At 46.2% G+C, this 12,462-nt stretch overlaps 1 protein-coding gene across 3 annotated transcripts; it reads left to right on the top strand.

The window, feature by feature from the left end:
• The first annotated feature begins 209 nt into the window (after positions 1 to 209).
• Positions 210 to 11,688, top strand: HINFP (histone H4 transcription factor). 3 transcript variants are annotated; one of them, XM_082200864.1, is made up of 10 exons: positions 210 to 307; positions 1,907 to 2,082; positions 2,882 to 3,108; positions 3,599 to 3,710; positions 4,256 to 4,408; positions 5,366 to 5,443; positions 5,532 to 5,652; positions 8,003 to 8,141; positions 9,068 to 9,192; positions 10,174 to 11,688. In XM_082200864.1, exons 2-10 carry the CDS (start codon positions 1,917 to 1,919, stop codon positions 10,646 to 10,648), a joined length of 1,596 nt encoding a protein of 531 aa, XP_082056990.1. In that variant the 5' UTR covers positions 210 to 307; positions 1,907 to 1,916; the 3' UTR covers positions 10,649 to 11,688. The 3 variants fall into 3 exon arrangements, with proteins under 3 accessions (XP_082056990.1, XP_082056991.1, XP_082056989.1); XM_082200865.1 differs by having other exon boundaries at positions 272 to 365; XM_082200863.1 differs by lacking the exon at positions 210 to 307 and adding an exon at positions 315 to 618.
• Positions 11,689 to 12,462: the final 774 nt, after the last annotated feature.

The raw sequence follows: 12,462 nt of genomic DNA, 5'->3' as shown, positions 1-12,462 counted from the left end.
TTGATTTGTTTATGTTTTTCTCCATATAAATGCCCCCTTTTAAAAACCCACGAGGCTTTCAAAACAACCCGGAACCAAAACATTGGAGCCGCTTGTTCCCAGCCGGACTCCACAGCCCGATACCCACTTTCTGTTTTGACAGCCCGGCTGGGGCCCGCCCTTCATGCGACGCCATTGGCTGCCTCAGCGGCTCCTGGCGCTCTCATTGGCCGAGAGGGTCATCCGGGCCGTTCGTCGGCGCACAGGTGGCGGGGGTGGGAGGGGAAGGCGACCGCGCGCTGGAAGTTGGAAGGGCGGAAAACTGACGGTAACTATGGAAACGGGGCCTAGCGCCTGCCTCTAAGCCCTGGGTTCAAGGCCCGAAGGTCTTTTTCGTTTCCTGAGCTTTTGCTTCTTCGGCAGTTGGGCTCCTGAGTGGGGAGGGACTGGGAAGCCCCTTGCCTGGTCCTTCTTGGTCTTGCTCAGAGCTCTAGAAAATCGGGCAGGGTGGAGTAGCCTGGAAGGGGGGAGAATGGGACGTTCGTGGGGGGTGGCTTCCGAATTGAAGAAGGGGAGATAAGATTCATTATATCGAGGGATTGCCTTGGCCTTCTTTGGGGGCAGCTTGATCTGAGGAAGGTAAGGGGCAGCGCCATGAAACAAAACCAACTTCCACTTCTCTAGCCGAAAAACAAAATATATCTCTTATCTATCGCCCCAGCAACTGTCCTTTCGCTTTGGGAGAGGCTGCAGCTTCCCTGCCAGGAACTCTAAACGAAAGACTTAGGACTGTCAGATGCTTTATGTGTGGTCTAAAAATAATAAGTAAAATGACTGGGGGAGCTGAAAGGTTTGTGGTCCAATTTTTCAAGCTAGCCTCTGGCAATCTGCTTTCCTGCAGCTGTGGGGAACCTTTCCCTTCCAGATGTTGTTGAACTCCCACCATTCCTTGCTCACGCTGTTGGGAATTGTAGTTTAGCAACATCTGGAGGGCCAAAGGTTCCCCACACCTGAGCCATCCTTGCCCATTGGCAATGTGGGTCAGATAACAAAATCTACCACTTTTACAGGGTGGTTCCAATGGTAACCAAGGTAGTGTATCTGAAGTACTTTGAATGCTTTCTGTATTATTTTATCACTTTTATTTCTACGGGCTGATTTATTTTTTTATGCGAAGCTAAACTACAAAACAGTGTATAGATACCTTAAATTAGAAAATAGTTAATTGCATTCTCGCTTACTATCCCATTTTAGACGAACCCCTTCTTTGCAGTGTAATCATATGCATATCTATGTGAAAGTGAGTACTGTTGAGTTCAGTGGAACTTACTCCCAGGTAACTGGGCATCAGATTGCAATAATGTAAAAAGCACTTGAACTGTAAATTGCCAAGTGTGGATTTCTGTTCTGTCTGGTGCTTAAACCTTACACAGTTAATTCAACTATCAGATTAAAAAATGGAAAATCTTAATTTTAAAAATGACTTTAGTTTAAGATTCTATAATCTCAAAACCGTTACTGCAAAACCTGTAAAAGTTCACATTTAGAAGTTCAAATATAATTTTAGTGTAATGAAGTGTGTGTGTGTGTGTGTGTGTGTTTTGCAGGCGAGGAAATATAAGAGAGCCAAGGTTCTTCTAATTGTGGGAGCTGGGTATTTTTCTAAAAACAAAAAGTCAAAAGCCTTCCAGTAAAATTCCACTAAAAATTCCACTAAATGTTAGGCTAAGGGAGGCATATAGGAGAAGATGATACTCCTATCTATCTGAGAGACACACACACACACACACACACACACTGTATATATATGCTTTTGTTGAGGTAATTTGTATTGTGGTAGAGAATGGGAGGAAGGCTGCCAGTCTCTATCTCAGAATCTAAGAGAGATTGTATTTCTCTAGAGAATCTCTTCTTTGTCTTTCTCTAGTGCTCTTAACATGCCTCCCGGGAAGGTGAGCCACAAGCAAGCCTTGGTCCTGCAGTGTGAGTGGGACATTTGCAGCTTTGTGGCCTCAAAGATGGAGGAGTTCTGTGAACATGTGTCAAAGCACTTGCAGCAGCATCTCTGTGACAAAGATGAGGATGATGAAGTGGATTCTCTCGGTAAGGGGTGCAGTATAAAATGAGACTGACCCTGAATTAGTCTTTAGTGTAAGTTATGGTGTTACTCTCTGAAAACTGCTACTTCTGTGGTCCCCCATGAGATAGATCTCTTTCCCCAGCCCTGCCATAACAATTGCATTGACTTGCTTGATTTTATTGAATGGGGGTGGGATCGTCAATGGTTTGATAAACTGAAGAGCAGTATCCAGGGTTAGTGGTGGACACGAGTAGTGGGAAAATGATAGCTGTAAAGACTTAATGCTTGGGATATGCAAAAGTGTGGTCAAGATCACACTAGGGTTGTATGAAATGAATCTGCAAGCCCTTCTCTGCTGTGCCCTCAGTTCTCTGTGTGTAGAATTTAAGTAGCATGGAGCGGCAGATCAGGAGTGCAAGAACCAAGCAGATAACACACAGTATAGTTTCAATGTGACTAGTGAAAATGTGGGCATCCCAGTAGGCTTAGAAAGTAGGGAACACAGCTTGATGAAATCTGGGAAACATAAATTTTCACATTTTTTTTTAAAAAAAAGTAGTGTTAGCAGCCCTACACATAAGTTAGGGTGGTATTTCCCAAAAGAGAAGGGAGGGGAAGACTCTAAAACTAGCACTTGCCACAGACCAGATACATTGTGAGCAAGACTCTTTGTTGTTTGCTTTATGAAAAAAGCTTGTCATTCCCATACTTATGTAGGAGAACTGCCTTTGAAAGGTCTTCTGGTTCCATGCATACTAGTTCCTTGGACCTGCAGGCCCTCATCTACCTGCAAGTATGAATTTCTGTATTCTTGCATTTCAGAAAAATACTCCTGCCTCTGGCAGGAGTGTGGATTCTGTTCTCCCGAGAGCCCTACAGAGCTGGCCCGCCATGTTTACTTCCATTGTTACCACACCAAGCTAAAGCAGTGGGGACTACACGCCTTACAGAGCCAGTCGGACCTAACCCCCTGTCAGTTGGACTTCCAGAGTCGCAACATTATCCCCGAGATCCAAGAGAACTTCCTCTGCCTCTGGGAGTACTGTGAGGTGAGAGACAGGATGGGTGTTGAAGTATTTCCAGGGGAAGCATCAGGGTGGTGGGGGTGGACTGTTCAGTGTATGAAGCTGGAGAACAGCCAGATTCAATGAGGAAGGCAATGGAGTTTGTTCATGAACTGTAACTAAACTGCACTTTCCTTTTTCTAAAACAAAACTATCAATTTGTACAAATTATTTTCACTACTGAGTAAACACACCTAAAGTTCTAGAACAGGCATCCTCAAACTCGGCCCTCCAGATGTTTTGAGACTACAATTCCCATCATGGTCCTGCTATCTAGGGATCATGGGAGTTGTAGGCCAAAAACATCTGGGGATTGAAATTGAGATTGACATGTATATAAATCCTATTGGTTATTAATTTTGATAAGATGGCCTGCCACGTACTCTCTGGCTGGCTTACAAGATGTGACTATTTCTCCGCTGCCCAACTTGCAGCTCATTAGGAAATTATCTTCCTTTCCCTGTCTTCTCATCAGAGAGGGTTTGATAACCCTGAGTGGTTCTACAGGCATGTGGAAGATCACAGTTTCTGCACAGAGTACAAGGCAATTGGGAAGGAGAATCACATGTTCTTCTGTGGCTGGAAAGGTAGGAGTTCACCTTGCATGAGAGTCTTTGGGGTTTGAGGTGAAGTGGATCTGCACAGTGGCATTCAGAACATCTTGGCAACTCCAGGTTTTCCTGTTGCTTTGAGCCAGAACAAAATATCTAAAATACTGTGGGATTTAGAAAATCTTTTTTCACAGTTCTGTTGAGTTTGTTTGTTATTTATTTGTTTATACTGCAATATGGTAAAATCTCAGGGCAGCGTGCAGTAATAAAACACACCATTGAAAAACAATACACATAATCATTAAGTTCTTGGCATAAATAAGTTCTCAAGAGACACCAGAAAGTCAAACGGGGGGTGGGGCGGGGGGTGCCTGTGGAATCTCTGCTAGAAGACTGTTCCTCAGCATGGGGTGGGCAACACTAAATGCCCAGCTTCTAAATGAGGTCAGTCAAGCCTCTGTTACACAGGAGACAACCCAGAGGGCACCTCTGGATGATTTCATAATGGATCATACTTAACTAGCATCCTTGGACCTGCTCAGAACAAATACGATTCTAATCATTTTTCCTCCCGGATCTAGATTGTGACTGCGCCTTCAAAGGCCGGTGTAAGTTGCGCGAACACCTGCGCAGCCACACGCAGGAGAAGGTGGTGGCATGTCCCACCTGCGGCGGGATGTTCTCCAACAACACCAAGTTCTTTGACCACATCCGCCGGCAGACGGCTTTAGAACGTGAGTATCTGAGCAGCCAAGCAGGCAGAGGGGCTAGACACAGTTTCTTTCTGGCAAAAGTGACACTTGATGGTGGTATTTTAAGGAACTTTAAAGCTTCTTCTAGTCACCAGAACCAGAAAAAAAGATTGTCCACAATATATGAGTTTAAATAGTCTCATATATGGAATCATTTGGACAAAAAAAAAAAGACTTTTCATCACTCCACATAACAGGTCAGCTACATTTACACATTATGTAAAACCATACTGGGAATGAAAGTGCATTAGTTGTCCCCCTTGTGAAAATGTCCTCTGACAGGCATCACAATGAGGTCTAAAAACAGTCCTTTTAAAGAAATAATTAAGCTGATGCTGGAAATCCTGAGATGTCTTTCCAGAAGCAACAGAAATTGTTAGACATGCCCACAGACAGGGCAGTTCCATGATGCCTGACTTGGATGGTTTATTTACAATATCCATATACCATTTTTGATAACTTGTCAATTCCTAGGTTCCACCGTCTTGATAAGAACTATTCTTCTTACTGTGTGAGATCCCTAAGTGGTTTACGTAAAGCACAATGAGATCATTTCTTTTTTAAAAAAATCCATATCACAGCATTTATAAGCAAAGTTAAAACAAATTCCAGTGAAAAGGAAATCTGCTTCGGTAAAACAAAGCAGTGTGATGAATCTAGTGTGACGGGGAGACTGCATAAATAGATGGGTCTTCAAGAAGCATTTGAAACTTGCTACTGTTTCCACATCATGAACTGCACATGGGAGGATGTTCCAGGGGGTGTGTGCAGGATACCCTCCGTGGGTTTTGCAGTAAGAAACTAGAAAGGCTTTGCACCCAGGTAGAAGGGGCCAGTTGCTGCCAACAGGTGCCAAGGGGGAGAAACACTCTCCACCTGAGTCTTGCCCCTCTCTGTTCCGTATCTGATTCATCTTCACCTGCTGCCTCCTCTTTACAGAGCAGCGATTCCAGTGCTCCCACTGCTCCAAGAGGTTCGCCACAGAGAGGTTGTTGCGTGATCATATGAGGAATCATGGTAGGTGGCAGGAGCTTCTCTTTCTCTTCCCTCCTCCATCCCTCCTCCCCTCCCTGTGCTAACCTCTCCTCTTCTTCCTCTTCGGCAGTCAACCACTACAAGTGCCCTCTGTGTGACATGACCTGCCCTCTGCCCTCCTCCCTGCGCAACCACATCCGCTTTCGGCACAGCGAGGAGCGGCCCTTCAAGTGCAATTATTGTGACCACAGGTAAACTTGAGGCTGGTCTAGGGAGAGGGTGGGCAGTTCGAAAGCACCCCTAAGTGCAAGTAGATAAATAGGGACCGCTTTACAGCGGGAAGGTAAACGGCGTCTCCGTGTGCTGCGCTGGTGCTGGCTCGCCAGAGCAGCTTCGTCACGCTGGCCACGTGACCCGGAAGTGTCTCCGGACAGCGCTGGCCCCCGGCCTCTTAAGTGAGATGGGCGCACAACCCTAGAGTCAGACACGACTGGCCCGTATGGGCAGGGGTACCTTTACCTTTACCTTTAGGGAGAGGGAAGCAAGGAGAGGGTGGGCACAGAATCGCAGAGCAAGGTAGAGAGGGAGGCTGGATGAGAGCCCTGAACATTAAGGAAGGAAGCAGCATTTTTTGCAACTGGCTCTTTTTCACTGTCTTAAGATTTTGGGAATTACAGTGGTGCCTCGCAAGATGAAATTAATTCGTTCCGCGAGTTTTTCGTCTAGCGAATTTTTCGTCTTGCGAAGCACGAAATCCCATAGGAATGCATTGAAATTTAATTAATGCGTTCCTATGGTCAAAGAAAGTCCAAACAAAGCCAAATTTGGTACAACAAGAGTTTATTAAGTGCTCTTTAAAGTCACACATACTGTAAAGAGCATTTCAAAAATTGAAGGAACAATAAATTAAGTTTCTAAACATGACAGAAAAACATTTAAAAATCAACAAAGTGTACAGTACATTTTCTAAGACTCTGAGGGACAACTCGAAGAAGGTTCCTCTTCCACTCTTTGCTTCTTGCTGAAGAACCTCCTCCTCAGCTGTTCCCCCAGCCACCCACCACACAGAAATTCAAAAACAGCAGAGTGGCCCAATGGTCACAGAAAATCATAAAAATGCAGGGGAAAAAACACACAAGCTTCCAGATTCTTGCAAACCCCTCCTCAACTGTTCCCCCAGCCACCCACCACACAGAAATTCAAATCCAGATTTTTTTTAAAAAAACAGCAGAGTGGCCCAATGGTCACAGAAAATCATAAAAATGCAGGAAAAAAAACAAGCTTCCAGATTCTTGCAAACCCCTCCCCAACACCAAGTCCTTGAATTCCAAACACCCCAACCCAAAATCCAAACCCCCCCAAAAAAAGTTTTAAAAGTTTAAAAGAAGTTTTGGAAAAGCTTCAAAAATCACCAAAGTCTTCAAAAACCTCAAAAAAGGCTACCACACTGCGTTCTATGAGTTGCTCCTCGAAGTCAAGTCGCAACTGTATTAACGGTGTTAAGAAAAAGGAAACAAACTTGCAAGACGTTTTCGTTTTTCGTCTTGCAAAGCAAGCCCATAGGGAAATTCGTCTTGCGAAGCAGCTCAAAAAATGGAAAACCCTTTCGTCTAGCGAGTCTTCCGTCTTGCGAGGCATTCGTCTTGCGGGGCACCACTGTACAGAGGCCTGAATTGCGACAACAAAGAGCTGTTGCGTAAGTGGGATGGAAACATACAGACAACTGTGTCCCATTGTTTGGCCTTAAATTGTATTATTGCTATTGTGGCCTAAAATTCCTAATCTACCCACCTTCCCAACACAGGGGTTGTTAACTTTAATAAAAGAAGCCACCATACTTAATTCAAATGATATTCAAATATCTGTGGATTCAAGGATTGATCTGTCAGGCCGCTATTGTCCCGTCCTCTGGGGGAAATGTATTTATTTATTTTCATTTTTAAAATTTCTATGCCACCCTTCAGTATAAAACTCTCAGGGCTGCATGCATTAAAGGGGTAAAAACAAATATATGTCTGTCACTACAAGCATAAAGCTAGCAGGTCAGCAGCGGTCAAAACAAAAAATGCTCAGCAGGAAAAGCCTTCTGAAAACTAGCACATGTTAAATGTTGGAGTGCCTGGGTAAATAGAAGCTTCCTTGTTTGATGCTTGATGGACATCAGAATTGACACTGGATGAGCTTCCCTGGGGAGGGCATTCCATAAATGGGATACCATAACTGAGAAGACCCTCTTCCTGGTCACAATCTGCAGGTAGCAGGGTGAACAGAGGGCGGCTTCTGAGGATAATCATAGAATCTGGAGCAGGGGTTGTTTGGTGGAAGGAAGTCCCTCTAGTAAAAGGTAAAGGTACCCCTAAAGTGGCAGGAAAATTCAGCCTTGGTGCATGCTTTTATTGAGTCACTGATTGACATTTTTCACTCTTGCAAAACCAAGCCACTCTTCCTGGGAACTCTCCTGCACTTGAAAATAGTAGAGCTGTTTTCACTAGCAGCACAGATACAACTTGTGCACCTTCTGGCTTGGAGCCTCTGCAGACTGTCAGCTGCGGTCCTAGTGTGCCAGAGGTTGAGATCCTTCCTTTTGCCTATTCCTTCCAGCTGTAAGAATCTCATTGATCTACGGAAGCACCTGGATACACACAGCAAAGAGCCGGCCTACCGCTGTGAGTTTGAGTCCTGCAACTTCAGCGCCCGGTCCCTCTGCTCCATCAAGCTGCACTACAAGAAGGTTCATGAGGTGAGATGGAGTCACAGAGCCTGGGGCTGTTTACTCTTAGATTTTCAAAAGAGCATCAAGGCCTAGGGGACAATAAAAATCTTTGCAGCGTTCATGAAGGATATGGTTGAGATTTGACAATGCCGTTGGGTAGACCTAAAGTGAAATTCAGTTTTCCAGCAAAAGGGCATATGGATATATGGCACCTTCATTATACACCTTTAGGCGCCAGGCAAGAACATTCCTCTTTAACTAGGCCTTTGGTCGATTGACATCCTATGCCCTTGTAAAATGTCTTGGGAGAGGGTTATTGGGCTGTTTTTGTTTTGAGGTTTTATATTCTGGTTTTATCCTGTGAAGCACCCTGAGACCTGCATGTATAGGTATACAAATTTAATAAATAATAATAATAATAATATTGACAATAATATTTGCACCAGCTAATTTTGTGTTATTATCTCCCTGAAACTACTGCAGCCATGGAGAGGGGTGAAGAATAACTGGGATTCTCCCTCTTCAGTACTGGAAATTCATCTCAGTCCCTTATTTAAAGATTTTACCAGCCCGACTTTTTGGGTAGAGGGGTAGCCAATGTGAAGCCCGCAGGATGTTGTTGAACTACAGCTCTCATCATTCCCATCCAGCATGGCCAGTGGTCTGGAATGATGGGAGTAATAGCCCAACAACATCTGGAGGGCACCCGCTGTCTACCCTAGTCTAGAAACTTGCTTTTTAAAACAACAATGAAAGCTGAGGTTTGCAGCATGCTGAATTTCTCATCCAGGACTTAAACCGTGTGCTCTTGAATGATGCGCTGGTAGAAGATATTTGTGCCTCGCCACTGCTGTGCTGACCAGAAAGCACGCTCGATGCAGATGGTGTATAGGAACTTTCCAGCAAACCAAAAGATGCATACCTTTGTTTTCTCTTTTTCCGCACCCGCTCAGGGTGACTCGGAGCCCCGCTACAAGTGCCACGTCTGTGACAAGTGCTTCACTCGTGGGAACAACCTTACTGTGCACCTCAGGAAAAAACACCAATTCAAGTGGCCTTCGGGTCATCCTCGCTTCAGGTACGTAGGCCTAGGGATGGGCTTTCATCCTTCCCTCCTCTTTTTTGTGGCCCTCATTTGCAGGCAATGAGAGCCTGAGTGATTTGGGGGGCGGGGTTTGCAAGATTTTGAGGGGGGAAATCAACTTGCTACTCCAGTGGGCTGTTGGCTGCCATCTTGTACCCAATGGCATTCTGGGGGAAAGTTAATCAGAGCTGCCAGCTTTCAAGGAGCTCTAGCCAGTCCCCTCTTAAATCATGTGCCCCCCCAAAAAAAGGCAAACAAAGCTGGGTGTGGGTGTTTATACCTTTATTTTGCTTCCAACCTCTCTCCCTCCCCCAACCTACATGGTCTTGCTGGCCTTTTCCTTCAGTCTCCACAGAACAAGCAAGGAGACTAATTGGAGAGCAGGATTGCTCCTCTTCCATTCACATCCCTAAGGCTACGCATGTTGCCGTCCAGTTGGAGCCAAGGCCACAACCAAAAATGGCTGTGGTTGCCACAGTACAGTGGCTTGTGATCGGCAAAAACAGGCTGAAGCAGTCTCTATAAAATCACCAGTTCTTGTGCTCTTTGCAAGAACCACTAGGTGGGGCAGTTGGCATTGCAAAACTCAACAATTAGCCTTTGCATTGCAAAAACATTCGTATTCTGCCTTTTACAGAACTTTGACTCATTTCCCGTTACTTTAATAGCCAGGTGGGATGGAATATTTTTCTCTGGGATTATTATGCCCTTAAAGCATTGTCTCACCTTGAGGTGAGATTTCCGTATAAAGAATTATCATGTGAATTTGCCCCATAGGTGGCATGACACCTTTCCAGCGTGTCCCTTGGATCTTTAGAAATTGGCCGTCTCTTATATCAGCCATATCCACCTGGTCTGGTTGTGATTTCAGCCCTAGTAGATGCTGTGCACAAACAGCTTAGAATGCAGCGTTCCATAATGGCTTACACCTCGCTTATTGCTCCTCCCCACCAACCCACAACACTCCTCCCCCAGGTACAAGGAACACGAGGACGGCTACATGAGGCTGCAGCTGGTGCGTTATGAAAGTGTGGAACTGACAGAGCAGCTGCTGAAGGACCGGGAGAAGCAGGGTGAGGTCCTGGATGACACAGCCCAGTGTGTGGTCCTGGCGGGGGCTGAGGGCAGCCTGCAGGGCATCATACTGGAACCGTCAATGGAGGAAGATGCTGACGTGGACTTGCAAGCTGCCACGCCCCCCCAGGGGCCTGCTCAGCCAGAGGCTGATGCGTCGCCAGACCAAGAACCAAGTGCACCATCCGGCCCCATCATCCGCGTTGTGAACAGGACCAACGAGCATGGGGAGAGCGAGACTGTATACTACGTCATGGCCAATGCACCCTCTCAGAGCCGGGCAGCTGCGCCTAGTGGGTTTGCCACGGACCTGGAGGAGAACGTCATGGACAGGCTTCAGAAGACAGCTGAGGAACTGGGCATCCAGATTGTGTGAGGCTCCTGGATGGATTATCAGGTGCTTTCCACCAATCCCAGTAGGTGGCCCGGAGTCATGAATGCCCTGCTTTGGCTCCCTGTGCTCCTCAAATGCACATCATGAGAACCAGATGATGCTACAGGGAGAAGGGGACTGTTTGTTTCTCCCCACCCTTCAAGCATACTCCATAGGCTCCAGACCCAACAGATGCGTCCTCTTTTCTCCTGCCATGGGGATCTGGTGGGTGGTCTGGCAAAAGGAAGAAGGAAGCCAGCTTCTGAGATGGTTAGGACAGAGGGCAGGGGCTGGTTCACCTGTCAGTTACTTAGGAAGGCGAGGACAGCTGCTGCCTCTGGTGTACCCTGTGCTGTGGAGACCATCCTGGGAATGCAAAATATCAGGGCTGAGTCAAAGCAGTGGGTTTTCCAAGACGCCAACTCATGCTCCTTGCCTTGACGGTTACCAGTGCCCCCACCAGAAGTGTTTACTTTTCTTTTGGCTGCATCCTGGCCAGCCTTGTTCCGTACTGTGAGCCCCACATTCGGACTCTGTAGTTCTTTCGTATGCCTCTTGCCTCTCACCTGTTGGTACCCCTGCCTTTTGAGATGCTTTCTGTTATCCCGTTTGCCCAGCATAGACAGTAATACCTGATGCAGTCTCCATCCCTTCCAGACTGTTCTGCATTTGACTGTTCCAAGAGAGTTCCAGCACTGTTACCTGTTTGCTCTGGAGTTTGAGATTGTGAGAACCTGTTATTCCCAGCTGCCACTCCACAGTTAGTTGCTTACTGCCTTTTTTGTCATTGGCATGACCTCCGCTTGCATTATCTTTGTAGCATGGGAGTCACTTGGGTAATGTAGAAAGCTTCAGGTTTTCATGTTACCTGAGCAGTGCAGGAAGCAGTGTGTTGCAGTGGCTCCCACAGCACAGAGAGGTAGAGCAGAACAAAACAGGGTGCTAATTCTTGCCCTGAGGTCCTTCCCCCACATTGGGGTTCCTGCTCCTGGCTTGCAAGGTTTGTGTTACAAAATAATAATAATTAAAGAACAACAACACTACCAGGTCTTGTGGTAGACATGATGTTTGCTGTAATCTGTCCTGGAGGTGCACGTGATTGGGTCAAATTTGAGACAGGTGGTGGTTCAAGAGCCCAAATCCTTGAGTCGGTGGCCAGGGTTGGGTGGCTGCCACAACTGATGAACGGCATGGCGCTGCATGAAGACTTGGAGACGGGTTTTGTGGTCATGCTTGGCATCGTGATTATTAAAATGTAGCGCTGTATGATCATTCTGTTAATGCAAGCATTCCAGCTCATGTAATGGAACTTCCCCCTGCTCTTGTCTTCCAGTGCCCTCCCAACATCTGCTCTGGAGGGTTGGGGAAAACCCCAGAACAAATCTAGGGACTGTACAGGGGGAGGAAGGTTTGACTGTGCAAATATAAATCCTTGTGCTGGCGTAACAAGTTTGTTGGATACCGCCCATTAATACATATTTTTTCCTACTCTTCACCATAAGGTCCTAGGGGCAGGCCACATCAATTGAAAATACAACATTAAAAACAGTTTAAAACAAGTGGCCATATTGCAGCCAAGAAGAAGTTTCTGCTTCAGTAGGGATGGCTTCTCTAAAAGTGGGGTATGGGAAGGTTGTCTTCCTCTGCTGCATGCAGCTGGGTTCACTTCCTGCCTCATCTGGATTCATTTTCTCTGCCAACACCTGTCATAGTGTCACCTGGTCAGGGGCCACAAATATTGGCTGGGTTCAGTAGCCAACCATTTTTGTTGTAGCTACCAGACGCCTCCACACAGAGTGATTGTGTGAGAAACAGCA

The sequence above is a fragment of the Podarcis vaucheri genome (genome assembly GCF_965113315.1).
Source record: "Podarcis vaucheri genome assembly, chromosome: 15".
Taxonomy (NCBI): Eukaryota; Metazoa; Chordata; class Lepidosauria; order Squamata; family Lacertidae; genus Podarcis; species Podarcis vaucheri.
Note: the sequence above shows the minus strand (reverse complement) of the source record. Positions and strands in the feature narration are given on the sequence as shown.